Raw genomic sequence first — 15,818 nt, 5'->3', positions numbered from 1 at the left:
CCTCTCCCTGGTCTGACCTCCAAAGCACAAGCCTCAGCACCCAGCCCCCGCTCCGGCCCGCCTCAGTGGATGAGCGTCTCAGGCTGGGGAGTGCCAGGTGATGGCCCTGACCGTCTATGCAGATCTCTCTCCGCTTTGTCCTCCAAAAACCCGTTGCTTGCTGCGTTCTCCCCCAAAGCTCCCCCTCTGTCCAGGCTGATCTCCTCACCAGTGAGGGGACTTCCCAGAGTGTGGAAACCTTTCCTTTTTCACAGCTCCCTCCCAGGGGTGCAGGTCCTGTCCTGTTTCCTTTCTCTCATTTTTTCTTTTTTCTTTTGTCCTTCCCAGTTATGTGGAGATTTTCTTGCTCTTTTGGAAGTCTGAGGTCTGCCAGCATTCAGTAGATATTCTGTGAGGAGCATTCCACATGTAGATATATTTTTGATGCATTTGTGGGAGAAGGTGAGCTCCACATCCCACTGCTCTGCCATCTTGATCGGATCTCCCTGACTTAACTTTTTTATTTTGGCACCAGCATTACACACAAACCTCTTCTTCCTCATACCCTTTTCTAGTTTCTTGTAGTGCCCCCTGACCAAGGGTTTCCCCTGGTGGTGCATTTTGAGGTGGCCAAAAGCAGCAGTGGCTTGGCAAGGGCTTGCTTGCTGCACGATGAAAACTCGGCAAACCCTCATCCTCGGGATGTGCATGCAATCCAGCGGTGCATCTGTTTTCCCTGTGGGGAGACAAGAGGGTGTCAGTTTCATTAGCTGAGTTGATCCTGAGAGCCAGGGTGTGGATGAACAGTTCCTTTGCTGGCAGAGGTATCTGTGGGCCAACAGAAGGTCAGGGTCCCTCTCGGGAGGTGATTTAGTCCTCTGGCTCCTGGGGTAAGGTAAGGGAGATGGGCATGGGTAGATGGGCATGGGGGATGCAGGGCATGGCTTCAGTAGTTGTGTCACGTGGATTCAGTAGTTGTGTCTTGCAGGCTCTAGAGCGCAGGCTCAGTAGTTGTGGCTCATGGGCTTCGTTGCTCCGTGGCATGTGGGATCTTCACAGACCAGGGATCGAACCCATGTCCCCTGCATTGGAAGGTGGATTCTTAACTGTTGCAACACCAGGGAAGTTCCTTCAAATACATTTTCAATCTCCTTTCTCTTTCTTCTCCTTCTGGAATCCCCAGCCCCACACTGGGAAGAGTCAGGGCAGGGCTTCCCTGGTGGCGCAGTGGTTGAGAGTCCGCCTGCCGATGCAGGGGACACGGGTTCGTGCCCCGGTCCGGGAAGATCCCACATGCCGCGGAGCGGCTGGGCCCGTGAGCCATGGCCGTTGAGCCTGCGCGTCCGGAGCCTGCACTTCTGGAGCCTGTGCTCCGCAACGGGAGAAGCCACAACAGTGAGAGGCCCGTGTACCACAAAAAAAAAAAAAAAAAGAGTCAGGGCAGTCCGGCAGGACTGGGTGGGGTGGGGCTGGGGTTGGGGGAATGGGGGTAAGGGGCACTGAGGCTGCAACTGGATGAAAGTTATTTTGGAGAAAACCAAACAGAGCTCTTCACTGAGTGAGTGAACTCTGGGCCTCCCTCTTTATCTCCCCTTGTGAGAAGCCAGGCCTTACTCTGTAACACAGGGGAGAAGGGTGGGAAAGTACAGAAGGATGCACGGGGTTGGGGGCATCTATAGAGTGTTCAACCTCTGACTCTGGGGTCTCATTTCTCACATAGCTTCTAGGGAAGGCCCTGCTGTCTCCTGGCAGGACCTTCCTGGCACTCTGTGTCTGTTCATATTAGAAGAGTACTCTCTCCCTCCGTTATCCATGCCTGGGGGCTGGGGCTTGTTGTGGGGTGGCAGACTAGGCATCCCTGTATCCTGGTGGCCCTGGGGGATGAGCAGAGGTTGGCAAGGGCCCAGTGACACCAGTATCTTCTAGGAGCTCTGGCTGGGACATCACCCTGAAAAGCAGCATGGAGCAGCAGCCTAACAGAGAAGGCCACAGCCCAGGAAGGACCCCTCAGGGCCCAGAGTGCAGCAGTACTCCTGTGGGCCAAGAGTGTAGTCTGAGAGACCTGGAGCATAACCTGGGGAGCATTCTTCAGGGACCAGATTCTGGGTCGGAGAAGCTTCCTCCAAGCCCTGACCCCAAGACCCCACCTTTGCACCTGACTGCAGCCCCATCCACGTCCTCAGACTTGGGGCAGCCCCGGAAGTTGCCCCTGACGGGCACTGATAAGAAGTACCCGCTGATGAAGCAGCGTGGGTTCTACTCTGACATCCTCAGCCCTGGAAGCTTGGATAAACTTGGGGTGAGTGTGGCAGCCATACCCTACCAAGCCTGAGCCTTCCTTGTGGGTTCTTTTTGCCCTTTCTTCCTTTTATCCATCCATCCATCCACCAATCTGTCTAGCAATTTTCCACCCACTCACCCATCTGCCCATCCTTCTGCCCATCCATCTCTGTCCATTCATTCAAAAATTCATTACTGAGCACCTGCTATGTGACAGGCCCTGGGCTAAGCCCCGGTGACAATACACCAGGATTGTCATCCATATGCCTATTGTCATGGGGCAATGGCTTTGGTGGGGAAATACTCCCTCCCCCGGCCCCAGCTCTGGTTGGGGAGGGGGTCCTGGGACAAGGTGGTGTACTGCTGAGATTTACAAGATAGGTATGAATTTGCTGGGTAAGATAGGGGCTGGGGGGAGTGTTCCAGGCAGGGGGAACAGAAGATACAGAGCCTTGAGATCCCTGACAGAGGCCATGGCCCACATGGAGGAGGAGAGTAGAAATAAGAGGAGAGAGATGGAGGGCAGGGGAAGACGGAGAAGGGATATAACTAGGGGAGAGTTCAAAGAGCCCTGTACGTCCTGGACAGCCTTAGGATGGTTTTAGGCAGGGGAGGGGCCAATAGAGATAGGGCGAGGACCCATTGATACCCACTGTGCCAGAGGTCCCAGAGTGCCCTTGGCAGTGGAGGAATACACAGAGGCACCTGCAGGCCTTACAGTACCTCTGTCTTGTGGCTCAGCCCCTGGACACACACCAAGAGTGTTCTCAGAGTGAGGAGGGGGACTGTGCACGACCAGAATGGGGTTGGGCCAGGGGTGTCCCAGGTGGCCACAGCTTGTCACCTACTGTGGCCTCTGAATGAGGAATTGTGCAAATTCCTCTTCACTGATTCTTCCTCATCCCTGTCCCTGTGCACCCCTGGGATGCTCTCTGGTGGGCATGGGGGAGACACCTGGCCTTGGGGGCCCTACCAGATCCTGCCTGTCCTTGGGATGTTTACGCTCCCTCAGGGCTATGGGGTTTGGTTTCAGGAGGTGTGTCGTGGCCCCTGCACGAACCAGGACCTCCTGCGGCAGGCCAACCTTGACAAGTTCACCCCAAGAGGTCAGTGCCCAGGGGGCTGGGTGGGAGGGTGCCTTTAGAAGCAGGGCCTCTGGCCTTAGGGAGATTGTCTCCTCTTGGCTGAGGGTTTCAATCTCCTCAACTGTGAAATGGGGATAACAAGAAACAAGGTGCTTTGCAGGGCCCCAGCTCATGGTGAGTGCTCGGTGAAGCACAGCTGCTTAATTGTGACTCTCGGCAGAGCTGTGTGTGACAAGGGCACTGTGGTGTGGTGGGGCTGCTGAGGGCCAGGTCCCCAGTTCCCTCTGCCTGGCTGGGGACAGTAGGACATTGACATGTGTGTTTTCTGGTACGTGGAACGTGGGCTTGGAGGAGGTCAGGACTGTTGTTACCTGGCTCGGGCTGCAGCACCTAGAACAGGGCTTGGAGCAGGAAGGTACCCAGGATTTCATTGCCAAAGAGGGGAAGGAAGACGCTCCTCTCAGGCTCCATGATGAGTCTTGTAAGGTGTGGGGCAGGTCTGCATGGCACAGACCAGTCCCCAGTGACAGAGGGGAGGAGAGGGTGGCTCCAAGAAAGGCAGCGAGCTGGTTGGGGCCCTGAGAGGCAGTGAGACCTTGGGGGCCCTCCTGGCTGGCCAGTGGACAGGACGCCCTTTCGATCAGGTCCAGAAGCTCCATGGTCCCAGCTGTCTGCCTTTCCACTCTACCCCCAGGAGAGGCCTGGCTCTGTGCTGGCACTGTCCAGATTTGTCTTCTTGAGACCCACAGTCCTCCTGGGGGCCTGTGAATCCCCAAAAGTGGCACAGGAAACATCACATGTACATGCCTCTGTGCAGTGACCTGAGGATCCAGCCTATTGTGGTCAGCAGTTTCACAAGTATCTGTGGCCCAGAAAATGGTTACAAACCACAGATCAAGGGCTGCGGGGGAGCTGGGAATGGGGCTCCTGCTATCCATGGCAGGGGCGGGGGGCAGGGCTGGTCAGCAGCTCTGCGGCCCCACCCAAGTGAGGAAGAACAGCCCGGCAGGGTCACAGGGTGGCGGCAGTCAGGGCTCATGGCTGTCAGAGCTCTTGGCAGAAGGCTACGTGAAGGCCTGGGAAGGCTGCCTAGGGCTCCTGGACCAGCAGGGGCGGGGGCCAGGCTTTGCTGTCCTCACCCTGGCTCCTTCTTGGCTCCTGAGACACAGGGCCAGGCCCAGGAATTCATGATCCTGGGTGTGGAATGTGTTATGGATCCATAGGCTCAAGAGCAGATGATTAGGGATCTGAAAACTGCCCCTGGGCCGGACCGTTCTGGTAGCGTGGGGTTCCCCGAGCACCTGACAGCTCTGGTAAGAGAGCCGACTTAGCGGCAGGTGGATGGCCTCTGCTCAGCCTCTGGAAGCTTCTGTAGAGCCCCAGTGGGTACCCCCAAGGTAGACCCTCCTCTGGTGTGACTGCATCTTGACCCCAGAGACGTGAGGCCCAAGGAGGGGGTTACTAGGGCCTCCCAGGGGAGTTGTTCGGAGCCATCACTGATCTGTCCAGAGCCCACCCAGGCCCTGGGAAAGGTGGCTCATCCCCGAAGCACTTTCCTGCACTCCCGTCCCCACCACTATGGTCTTGGCTTGTCTGAGACTTTCCTTCCCATTTAACATCCTGAGTCCCAGGAAACTGGAATGTCACCCTATCAATGGGCCTCTCTTCACCAGTTCCCTTGCCCTCAGACCTGGAATGGAAGCCTGTCTAAGGAGGTGTGGCCATTTTGTGACTTGAGGGTCCCCTGGGGGTGGGGTGGTGGTGCCACCCACTCCTACAGTATCCAGGATGTCTTGAGTCTGGAAACAGTCCCAGTGAGTGAATGGCATTCAGACCCCGAGATGCTTGGGAGGGCCTCTGGGGTAGGGATGGCAGGAACCCATCCCAGACATGCAGGGAGCTACCACTTCACCTTCCTATCCAGCTGTAATCCTCACTGGTAGTTTGATTCAGCATCTGGCTTGAGCAAAAGCCACTGGCACCGGGGCTGTGGGCAGAAAGGAGGGGAATGGTCGAGCATGCTGGCTCTGGGCAGGGCGAGCAGGACCAAAACAGACCTTCTGGAGGCCCTTGTCCTCCAGGCTCGTGACCCCTTGGGAGCCCGGTGCATATCTGGCTTCTCACTGCCACAGGCCAGCTCTGAGCTTCCCATGCCCCAAAGCTGCATGCCTGGTACCTGCCTAGCACTGTGTTTTGGGGGTGTTGGGCCCCAGCCTGAGCCCCTGCAGCTCCTGCCCCTGCCCCTGCCCACAGTCAGAACCTTTGAGGTTCCTGAGGACTTCGAGGAGCGCCTGGAGCATCAGCACATCGGGTGTACCACCAAGCTGCTCACCCAGACTGACTTCCCGCTGCAGGCCTACGAGCCCAAGGTGCAGGTGCCCTACCTGGTGCTGCCGGGCCAGTGCCCCCGCAAGATTGAGATTGAGAGGTAGGTATGGTTGCGTGAGCAGTGGGAGGGCCTGCCCTCTGGGAGGTGGCATCCACCCACCTCAAAGAGTGAGGGATAGTAGACAACTAGGTGATCATCCTCATGGCAGAGGTTACTAAGATGGGTCTGTGTGCAAGTGTTCAAATCTTCTAGCCCTTTGGTTTCTTAATAGGAACGAGTTACTTTCCTTGCTGTGGAATCAGGGAGGGTGGCATTTAAGTCAACGTGGTGAAACTGACAGGCAGGATGCAAGGGCAGTTGGAGCCCAGGACACCAGCCCCAGCCACCATTCCACTTCCTGATAAGTCCCAGAAGGGCAGAGGGCCCTGGAGGGGGTCACTGGGCCACACCCCTACTGCCTCAACTCCCTGGGCCCTTGCTGACCCCCATGGAGACACCTCACATGCGCCGAGCTGTCGTGAGATTTCCTTGTCTCCCTCGGCCAGGAGGAAGCGGCTGTACCTGAGCCTGGACATTGAGCAGCTGCTGGCCAGCGAGGGCATTGACTCTGACAAGCTCATGCCCAGGCACCCAGACCCCCACCACCCCCAGACCATTGAGCAGGGTCATGACCCGCTGTTCCCCATCTATCTCCCACTGAAGGTGAGTCCAGCTTCCACAGAGGGCCAGTGGTCAGGAGATGGGGGTGCAGGACTCCAGCGGAGGGATCAGACTCAAAAGGGGATCCCATGGCAATCACAAGCACTCACTTGTCAGACAGGACAACTGCATAGTCAGGGTGCTACCCCCACTCCTGGGGTTTCAGGCATCCTAGGCTGGGGCAGGAGGGGCCCCAGGACCCCTGGGACGCTGATTCCCTGCTTCTTCCCTGGGAGCCTGGGAACCCTGTGTACATGAGCTCTGTCCCCACCCCACCCACGGGCACCAAGAAGCAGCCCAGTTGGACTGTGGAGTAGTGTTCAGGCCTCCCTGACTACTGCGTCTGGTGTCACTGGGATGGGGAGACCTGTGGTGGAGGAAGGCACCATTGTAGCCCCTTTAGGGTACCAATGGGGAAACTGAGTCCAGAGGAGAAAGAGGGAGCATAGCCTGCCCTGGTTTTCACCCACTTCCCTGCCCTTCCTCTCCATGGTCCTGAGTATCTCTTGCCTGGTGGTCCCTATGGGGAGACAGAGTTGCATATCACCCTACTAAAGATGGCCTTCTGACAACCTGAACTTGCATTGTTTCTGAGTCTGGGTGGGTGCTCAGGAAAATCCAAGGGCCACCACTTCCCTTGGACCTGAGCTGGGTGATCCTGGCCAGTGGTGGGGGAGAGCCCATGTCCTGCTCTGAGTCCCCAGATACCCCTCTGCCTGAACCTCAGTGTGGCTTGGTTGGACAGGGTTTCATAGAGCCAGACTCCACAGACCCCTGTGAACAGCAGAGGAGGCACTCAGGCCCCTGGGCCCCAGTCTTCAGCTTCTGCATCTGGGGAGGAGCCTACTCAGGCACCCCTACCCTCTGGCATGCCCAGCCCACTTGGGTCCACCAGGGGTGAGCCGCCTGCTCCCAGCATCTACTGTTTTCTTCCAGGTATTTGACAATGAGGAGTTTGACTGCCGGACTCCCAGTGAGTGGATCAACATGGGCTTGGAGCCAGGGTCTCAGAACAGGAAACCTGTCCCCGGAAAAGCCCTCCTGCCCATCAATGACTTCCTGGGGCACGGTGAGCAGGGCCAGCAAGGGCAGGGGGACAGGATCTTGTCTGCACCATCCTGTCCTGGCAGCCCAGCCATAGACTCCTAGACTGCCCTGGGGCCTCAACCATGGGAGGTGGGGGCCCCACCTTTTGAGGCCTCGCAGCTGGGATACAGGCCAGCGGGCTGGCCGCATAGAAGGAAATGCAGGGACCAGGGATGACATGGGTGGGTGGGCTGAGGAAGGAACAGCTGGATGGTGTCTAATGTTAAAAAAAAATGCTTTGATTTATAACTGTGGCCTCTTGGCTTTCACCTCTGCGTGGACAACACACACACTGTCACACCCTCACACTCACATACTTGCTTTCAAACACACACGTTCATAAGCCCACTGTCACACTCACCCACCATCCCTCACACACACACACAGCTGTACTCATATGCAAATTTTAAGCACACAAACACACATGCCTACTGTCACCCATTCACAACCGCTATCACACCCACATACACATCCTCACACTGATGTTGCACAGACTTGCCAAATCTTGCCCTTGTCTGTGTCTGCCCCTCCTTTGGCCCCAGGTCTGCCCTGGGGGCTGTGGAAGCTCTCTCCAGTTTGTTGCTGTCTGCCAGGCTGACCTTCCACGGTCACCACCCTGGCCTGCCACCATGGCTGGCATGACTACTCTCTATGTAGGCATCCTAGGAAGGTCTGGGTTATGAGATTGGAGGTGGCTGTCCCCATGTGCAGGGCGAAGGCCTCTCTGCTCCCTGCCCAGTGCATGGATATGCCGCTGTGGAGTGGGGAGTGGGCCCAGTGGGCCAGCGCCCAGGCGGGAGATAGGATTGTGAGAGCCATGCCGGTTTTCAGACTGCTCAGCCTCCAGGGGGCCCACAGCGAGTCCGTTGTGCAAGCTGTAAGTTTATGTTTCAGTTTAAAAACATGTAAATGCTAGAATCAATTTCTTTGAACTAGATAAGAAACCCAGAATGTTCCCTTTACTTTGGACTTAATTACAAAAATAATTTAACTCAATTGTTCCCAGATCTCCAATTCCTGGTGATAAAACCAGAAGGTTTGGGGCTGTATTAACCTTAAATGTACCAGGTAGTGGCTTCCCTGAAGTGCTTCTGCTTGCACTGCTTCATACGGGCCCTGGCCCTGGGTGGCAGCACTAATGGTGGAGCGTTTCTGCCAGACTCTGCTTTCTGCTAGGGGCTTCTTGTGACATCTTTTCCTTTAAGCTGAGTCAAGACAAGGTCAGCATTTTCAAAAAGGAAACTAATTAGGAAGAGGAGGGAAAAGCAAAACAGAGCCAAAGCTGGTGAGGTATATCCCACAGCAGCCTCCTTTACTTATCTACCTGGCATCAGTCAGTGGGAGCATTTCTTTGGAATTCCAGCCTGGAGAAGATGCATACACAATATGACTTTAAGCTCTGTGAGACACACAAGCAAGGTAACAAATCAGAAAGTGCCTGGGGCAAAGGTGCTGTTTTAGGCAGAGATGCTTCTACAAGGAGAAGCCGCTTGAGCAGGGAACAAGCCAGCATCGAGGTGACCTGGATGAAGACTGTTCCAGGCAGAGGGCACAGCCAATGCTAAGGCCCTGAGGCAGGAGCAAGCTACAAAGTCATAGGAATAGCCAGACATCCAGTGTGGCTGGAGAGGAATGAGTGAGGGAGGCAGTGGCAAGAGGTGAGCTGGAGTAGTCAAAGGCTTTCAGCCCAGGGAGAGGGTGGGAGGCCCATCCTGGCCAAACAGCCCCTGAGGCCCACTTTGAGGCCATTGCAGGGAAGCAGTCTTCTACCCTGCCCGGCCCTGATGGGAGCAGCCCGGGGGCTCAGCTGCCACATGCAGCCTAAGGGCTTCCCTCGGGCCTTGAAGAGGTCCAGTTCAGACGTGATGAGCTCTACACCTAGATCCTCAACAGGGCTAGGCAGACAAGGACTAAGCAAACAAGCCCCTGTTTGCTTGGGGCTTTCCTGCCTCCTGTCCCAGCCCTGCTGGCCTGTGTCTCTCTCTGCCCTGATGGAGTCATGCAGAGCATCAGGGCAGAGAGACCTGCCTGGTTCCCAAGAGTCAAGCTCAGCTGGAAGGAAGTAGGCTCCCCACTCTGCTGCAGCCAGAGGGTGGGGGTCAGCATGGTGGGAGAGAGGCCAGACTAGTGACCACTGAGACCTTTCCTAGCATCCACTGCCCACATGCAGGGGCCTTTTCCCACCCTATGGCAGGGAGCACTGATGGGCACCCCTCCTGTTTCAGAGGACCCCAAGAGTCAGAAGCTGACGTACAAATGGTGCGATGTCGGCGTCCTGGACTATGACAAGGAGAAGAAGCTGTACCTAGTGCACAAGACGAATAAGGATGGTTTGGTGCGAGATGAGATGGGGAAGCCCATCCTGAATGGAGGGGTAACGGCCGAAGGTACGAGGTCTCTGCCCCTGCCTCAGGCAGACCCCCAGCTCAGGCCCGGCCTGGCCTGTGACTGAGGCCAACCCCTGCGCAGGGTATAGCCAGCTCGGGTCTGAATGCCCCCTTGCTCTGTTGTCCTGGGGCTGTCTGTCCCCCAACCAGTGAGAACCAGAGGACGCATCACTCAGAGACCCCAGGAAGGGCAATTGGCCATTATTTGATATGCCAACTCTGAGCAGCTGGCAGTGCTGCTTTCAGTGTCATCTTGAGAAGGAGCCTGAGGCCCAACAATTAAAGATGTCTGCCCTGGGTGTCGCATCAGGAATGGGCAATTGAATGGCCACCCCTGTATAACTCCTTGTCTGTACACAGCTTTTTACAGTTTACAAAGAACTTTCACATCCATCCATGACAACCTGTGACGTGGGCAGTTCAGGGAGTGTTGTCATACCCATTTCACAGATGTGATGGGGTCACTTGCTCAGAGCCACCATGCATCAGTGGCAGAGCCAGCCTGGAACCCAGTGCTCCTGCCCAGAGGGCCCCACTGCATGTTCCTTTCTCCCTCCACCCGACCCCAGGAAGGCCGCCCCTCCTGATCTGCCAGTACTGGGTGCCAAGGATCCAGCTTCTCTTCTGTGCTGAGGACCCACGTGTGTTCACACAACGTGTGGTCCAGGCCAACGCCCTGCGCAAGAACACAGAGGCGCTGCTGCTATACAACCTGTATGTGGACTGTATGCCCTCCGAGGGCCAGCGGCTCATCAGTGAGCAGAGCCTGAGCAAGATCAAGCAGTGGGCCATGAGCACACCTCGGATGCGCAAAGGGCCCTCGTGAGTACCTCCCCCAGACCCTTTCCCACACCAGAGCAGCACCTCCTCCAGGGAGCTGTCCAGTGGAAAAGTAGTGCTGCCCAGTGGGGGAGGGGGGATGCTCCCTCCATGCTCATCTGTTTGGGGCTGTCTTGCCCACTGCATTATGGATTTCTTGGGCCCCAAACAATTTCTTGTTCATCTCCAGATCTCTCATATCAATATGGACTCATGGATTCTTAATTTTATTCCAAGGGTTATAATCTGTTACTACCATTTTTAATTTTGATGATCAAATTGTCCCAGCTTTGGCCAGTGGGAGCCTCTTCAGGCTGATTCCTGTGTCCATTTGATATGTTCTTATTGTTCATTGAGTATGCTTTTACTTTCTGGCACAGCAAGAAGTTCCAGGCTCATCTTACTTTCCCAGACCCAGCCCTGAAATCAGCTGTTTTCCCAAGGAACCCTGGTTCCTCTTGGTGGGGAATGGTATTTAGAAGCTAAGATTTTGACATTAAGATGTGCTCATTGCTACTGGGAAATCAACACTTTGAAGTCCTTAGAGCAGATAGATCTAAGATATATACGTTATTTATTTATTTTATATCATATCATATATTCTTTAAACTTTTTTTAAAATTTATTTTTGGGGCTTCCCTGGTGGCACAGTGGTTGAGGGTCTGCCTGCCGATGCAGGGGACACGGGTTCGTGCCCCAGTCCAGGAGGATCCCACATGCCGCGGAGCGGCTAAGCCCGTGAGCCATGGCCGCTGAGCCTGTGCGTCCGGAGCCTGTGCTCCGCAATGGGAGAGGCCACAACAGTGGGAGGCCCGCGTACCGCAAAAAAAAAAAAAAAAAAAAAAAAATTTATTTTTGACTGCGTTGGGTCTTTGCTGCTGTGCGCAGGCTTTCTCTAGTTGTGGCTAGCAGGGGCTACTCTTCATTGCGGAGCACAGGCTCTAGGCTCTCAGGCTTCAGTAGTTGCAGTGCGCGGGCTTCTCACTGCAGTGGTTTTTCTTGTTGCAGAGCACGGGCTCTAGGCACACAGGCTTCAGTAGTTGCGGCACATGGGCTTAGTCGTTGTGGCTTGCGGGCCATAGAGAGCAGGCTCAGTAGTTGTGGCACACGGGCTTAGTTGCTCCGCTGCATGTGGGATTTTCCTGGACCAGGGCTTGAACCCCTGTCCCCTGCATTGGCAGGCGGATTCTTAACCACTGCATCACCAGGGAAGCCCCTCATACCATATATTCTTATATTACATTATGTTACATATAACCTCCATGCACATGTCTTTATCTATTATATATCTATCTGTTAAAAAACATGAGTTCATACTGATATCTTCATATTGACTTCAAACCACAGGGCTCATTCTCACTTGTACATATTTGGTACTTCTTTTTCTAAAAGAAAATTGGCTTTTATTCCTCATAGTATATTTACTTATTTGCTCAGTCCTGGAATACACAGAAAGTAGTTTCAATTGCTTAATCCATACCCTTTGGAGGAAAAACTCTACAAAGTAATCTTTGATATTTGTTTAGTTTTCTTTTTCTCTTTAAAAAGAGAGGGGGTGCTTCCCTGGTGGTGCAGTGGTTGAGAGTCCGCCAGCCGATGCAGGGGACGAGGGTTCGTGCCCTGGTCCGGGAAGATCCCACATGCCGCGGAGCGGCTAGGCCCATGAGCCATGGCCACTGAGCCTGCGCGTCCGGAGCCTGTACTCCGCAATGGGAGAGGCCACAACAGTGAGAGGCCTGCGTACCGCAAAAAAGAAAAAAAAAAAAAAAAAAAAAGAGAGGGAGTATATAGTCCAAATACTATGTTCAAAAGTTACTTGGTTTAGTTCTTCCCACCCTGCTCAGTGGGATATATTCATTTGATGAATATATATATAGCTTGGTCTGTTTGTTTTATAAATATATGTGTATATATATAGAAAATACATGTAAAATATACATATAATATGTGTATTATATTGTAATATATACATATATATTGTTATATATTACATTATATATAATATGTATGTATAAAATTTAGAGAGAATACATATACATATGTAAATATTTCTCTATGTGTATAATATATACACACATATCTAAAACATACTCACTAATATATGTTACTCAAAAAGGTATACTCAGAGATTTGTCCCTCTTCACTCTCATTCATTCTATCCTATCCACATCTCCCATCTTTTCCACTCTGTTCCCACTCATAGGTAACCACTATCACTAGTTTCTGGTTTATTTTTTCTGTGTTTCTTTTTGCACAAATGATATTTTCATGTATATTTTCTTATCCCCCTTCTTACATGCAGGGTAGTACACTATAGATATTCTTTTTATTTTGCCTTTTTCATTTACAATACATCCTGGGAATCAATCCTTATCAGTTCATTGAGTCTTCCTTCATTCTTTTTTATAGCTGCATAGTAATCTATTGTGTGGATGTACCATGTATCATGGTTTATTCAACCATTCTCTAATACATAGGCATTTAGGTAATTTCCAGTAGTTTGCAATTACAAACAATGCTACAATGAATAATTTTGTGCACTTGTATATTCATATTGATGGAGGTATAGCTTTATATAGTGTGTATTCTGAGAAGTGGAATTGCAAGGTCAAAAGATGAGTACTCACTGTACTTTTGTTAGGTATCACCACATTTTCCTCCATAAGGATTTTGCATGCCCACCAGCAATGTGTGAGAGTGCCTGTTTCCCTACCCCCTTGCCAAGAGTGCGTTGTTATACAATTTAATTTTTTGCCAGTCTGGAAGGTAAGTCTGTAAGTATTATAAATGAGGCTGAATGTCTTTTCAATCTTTTCATATGATTAAGGGCAAGTTTTATATCTTTTTGTGACCTGTCCATATTTTTTGCCCATTTTTTTCTCTTAGGTTTTTGGGGTATTTTCCCTCTAATGTTATGAGTTCTTTATATATTAAGGATATTGGTTCTTTTAAAAATTAATTAATTAATTAATTAATTTTGGGCTGCGTTGGGTCTTCGTTACTGCCCGCAGGCTTTCTCTAGTTGTGGCGAGCGGGGTCTACTCTTTGTTGCGGTGTGTGGGCTTCTCACTGTGGTGGCTTCTCTTGTGGAGCACAGGCTCTAGGTGCGTGGGCCTCAGTAGTTGTGGCATATGGGATCAGTAGTTGTGGCTCACGGGCCCTAGAGCACAGGCTCAGTAGTTGTGGCGCACAGGCTTAGTCGCTCTGCGGCATGTGGGATCTTCCCAGACCAGGGATTGAACCATGTTCCTTGCATTGGCAGGTAGATTCTTAACCACTGCACAACCAGGGAAGTCCCAAGGATATTGGTTCATTATCTGTGATGTATGTTGTAAATGTTTTCTCCTGGTTTGTCAGTTGTATATTGACTTTTCTTATAGTAATCTTTGCAATATAACTTTAAAAGTACGTAAACAGTTTTATTAATCATTTCTTCTATTGCATCTGGATTTTGAGTCATAGTTAGAAAGTCCTTCCCTATATTGAGGTTTTCTTCTAGAACTTGTATGGTTTCATGTTTTTGCCTTTTATATCCTTGATTCATCCTTATGTATGGTATGTGGTATGGATCCAATTTTATCTTTTTCCAAATGGCTAACTAACATTTATTAAATGGTTTATTATTACCCATCAACATTTATTGAAACCTCCATCTATGACACAGAGATTTGAGAGGCCACCTTTATCATACACTAATTTCCATGTGTACTTGGGTCTATTTCTGGATTTTCTGTTCTATTCCATTGTTCTGTTTGTCCATTTATGCACTCGTACTACAGTTTTCTTTTCTATAATTTTTTAAATAGATTTATTTATTTTTGGCTGCATTGGGTCTTCGTTGCTGTGTGCGGGCTTTCTCTAGTTGCAGTGAGTGGGGGCTACTCTTGCAGTGTGCGTGCTTCTCATTACAGTGGCTTGTGGAGCACGGGCTCTAGGCACGCAGGCTTCAGTAGTTGTGGCTCGCGGTCTCAGTAGTTGTGGTGCACTGGCTTAGCTGCTCTGTGGCATGTGGGATCTTCCCAGACCAGGGATTGAACCCGTGTTGCCTGCATTGGCAGGTGGATTCTTTTTTTTTTTTTTTTTGGCAGGTGGATTCTTAACCACTGCGCTGCCAGGGAAGTCCTCGTACTACAGTTTTTATTTATTTATTTATTTATTTATTTATGGCTGCACGCGGGCTTTCTCTATTTGCGGTGAGCGGGGGCTACTCTTCATTACGGTGTGAGGGCTTCTCATTGCGGTGGCTTCTCTTGTTGTGGAGCACAGGCTCTAGACACGCAGGCTTCAGTACTGTAGTACGCGGGCTCAGTAGTTGTGGTGCGTGGGCTCTAGAGCGCAGGCTCAGTAGTTGTGGTGCACGGGCTTAGTTGCTCCGTGGTATGTGGGATCTTTCCAGACCAGGGTTCGAACTCGTGTCCCCTGCATTGGCAGGCGGATTCTTAACCACTGCTCCACCAGGGACGTCCACTACAGTTTTTTTATTTTTATTTTTTTGCGGTACGCGGGCCTCTCACTGTTGTGGCCTCTCCCGTTGCGGAGCACAGGCTCTGGACGTGCAGGCTCAGTGGCCATGGCTCACGGGCCCAGCCGCTCCGTGGCATGTGGGATCTTCCCGGACCAGGGCACGAACCCTCGTCCCCTGCATCGGCTGGCGGACTCTCAACCACTGCGCCACCAGGGAAGCCCCTACAGTTTTAATTATAGATATTTTACAGTATATTTTAATCTCTTGTAGGGCCATTATGTATATGGTAAAATATACATAATATAAAATTCACCATTTTAACTATTTTTAAGTGTACAGCTCAGTGGCATTAAGTACATCCATATTGTTGTCCAACCATCACTACCATCTATCCATAGAATATTCATCATCCCAAAGTGAAACTTTGTACCAATTAAACTATAAGACCCATTCCCCTCTCCCCCAGCTCCTGGCAACCACCATTCTATTGTACTTTCTGAATTTGACTACCCTAAGTACCTCATATGAGTAGAATCATATATACTTATCCTTTTGCGAATCCTTTCTTCACTTAGCATAATGTCTTTCAGTATCATCCATGTTGTAGCACGTGTCAGAATTCTCTTCCTTTTTAAGGCTGAATAATATTCCATTGTACATATATACCACATTTTGTTTATCCATTCATC

General features: G+C 51.8%; 1 protein-coding gene across 1 annotated transcript in view; it reads left to right on the top strand.

Moving 5' to 3' along the window:
• The window catches only part of DNAH1 (dynein axonemal heavy chain 1), a 79,790-nt gene that overhangs the window by 3,958 nt on the left and 60,014 nt on the right, over positions 1 to 15,818 (top strand). Inside the window, exons 2-8 of the mRNA XM_049715500.1 lie at positions 1,906 to 2,278; positions 3,293 to 3,365; positions 5,598 to 5,772; positions 6,219 to 6,375; positions 7,309 to 7,441; positions 9,684 to 9,845; positions 10,415 to 10,667. Coding sequence (XP_049571457.1) covers positions 1,940 to 2,278; positions 3,293 to 3,365; positions 5,598 to 5,772; positions 6,219 to 6,375; positions 7,309 to 7,441; positions 9,684 to 9,845; positions 10,415 to 10,667 — 1,292 coding nt within the window. The 5' untranslated portion in view covers positions 1,906 to 1,939. The remainder of the gene's footprint in view (positions 1 to 1,905; positions 2,279 to 3,292; positions 3,366 to 5,597; positions 5,773 to 6,218; positions 6,376 to 7,308; positions 7,442 to 9,683; positions 9,846 to 10,414; positions 10,668 to 15,818) is intronic.

The sequence above is a fragment of the Orcinus orca genome, chromosome 10, assembly GCF_937001465.1.
Source record: "Orcinus orca chromosome 10, mOrcOrc1.1, whole genome shotgun sequence".
NCBI classification, from domain to species: domain Eukaryota; kingdom Metazoa; phylum Chordata; class Mammalia; order Artiodactyla; family Delphinidae; genus Orcinus; species Orcinus orca.
The sequence above is the reverse complement of the archived record's forward strand: the minus strand, read 5'-3'. Positions and strand labels throughout refer to the sequence as shown.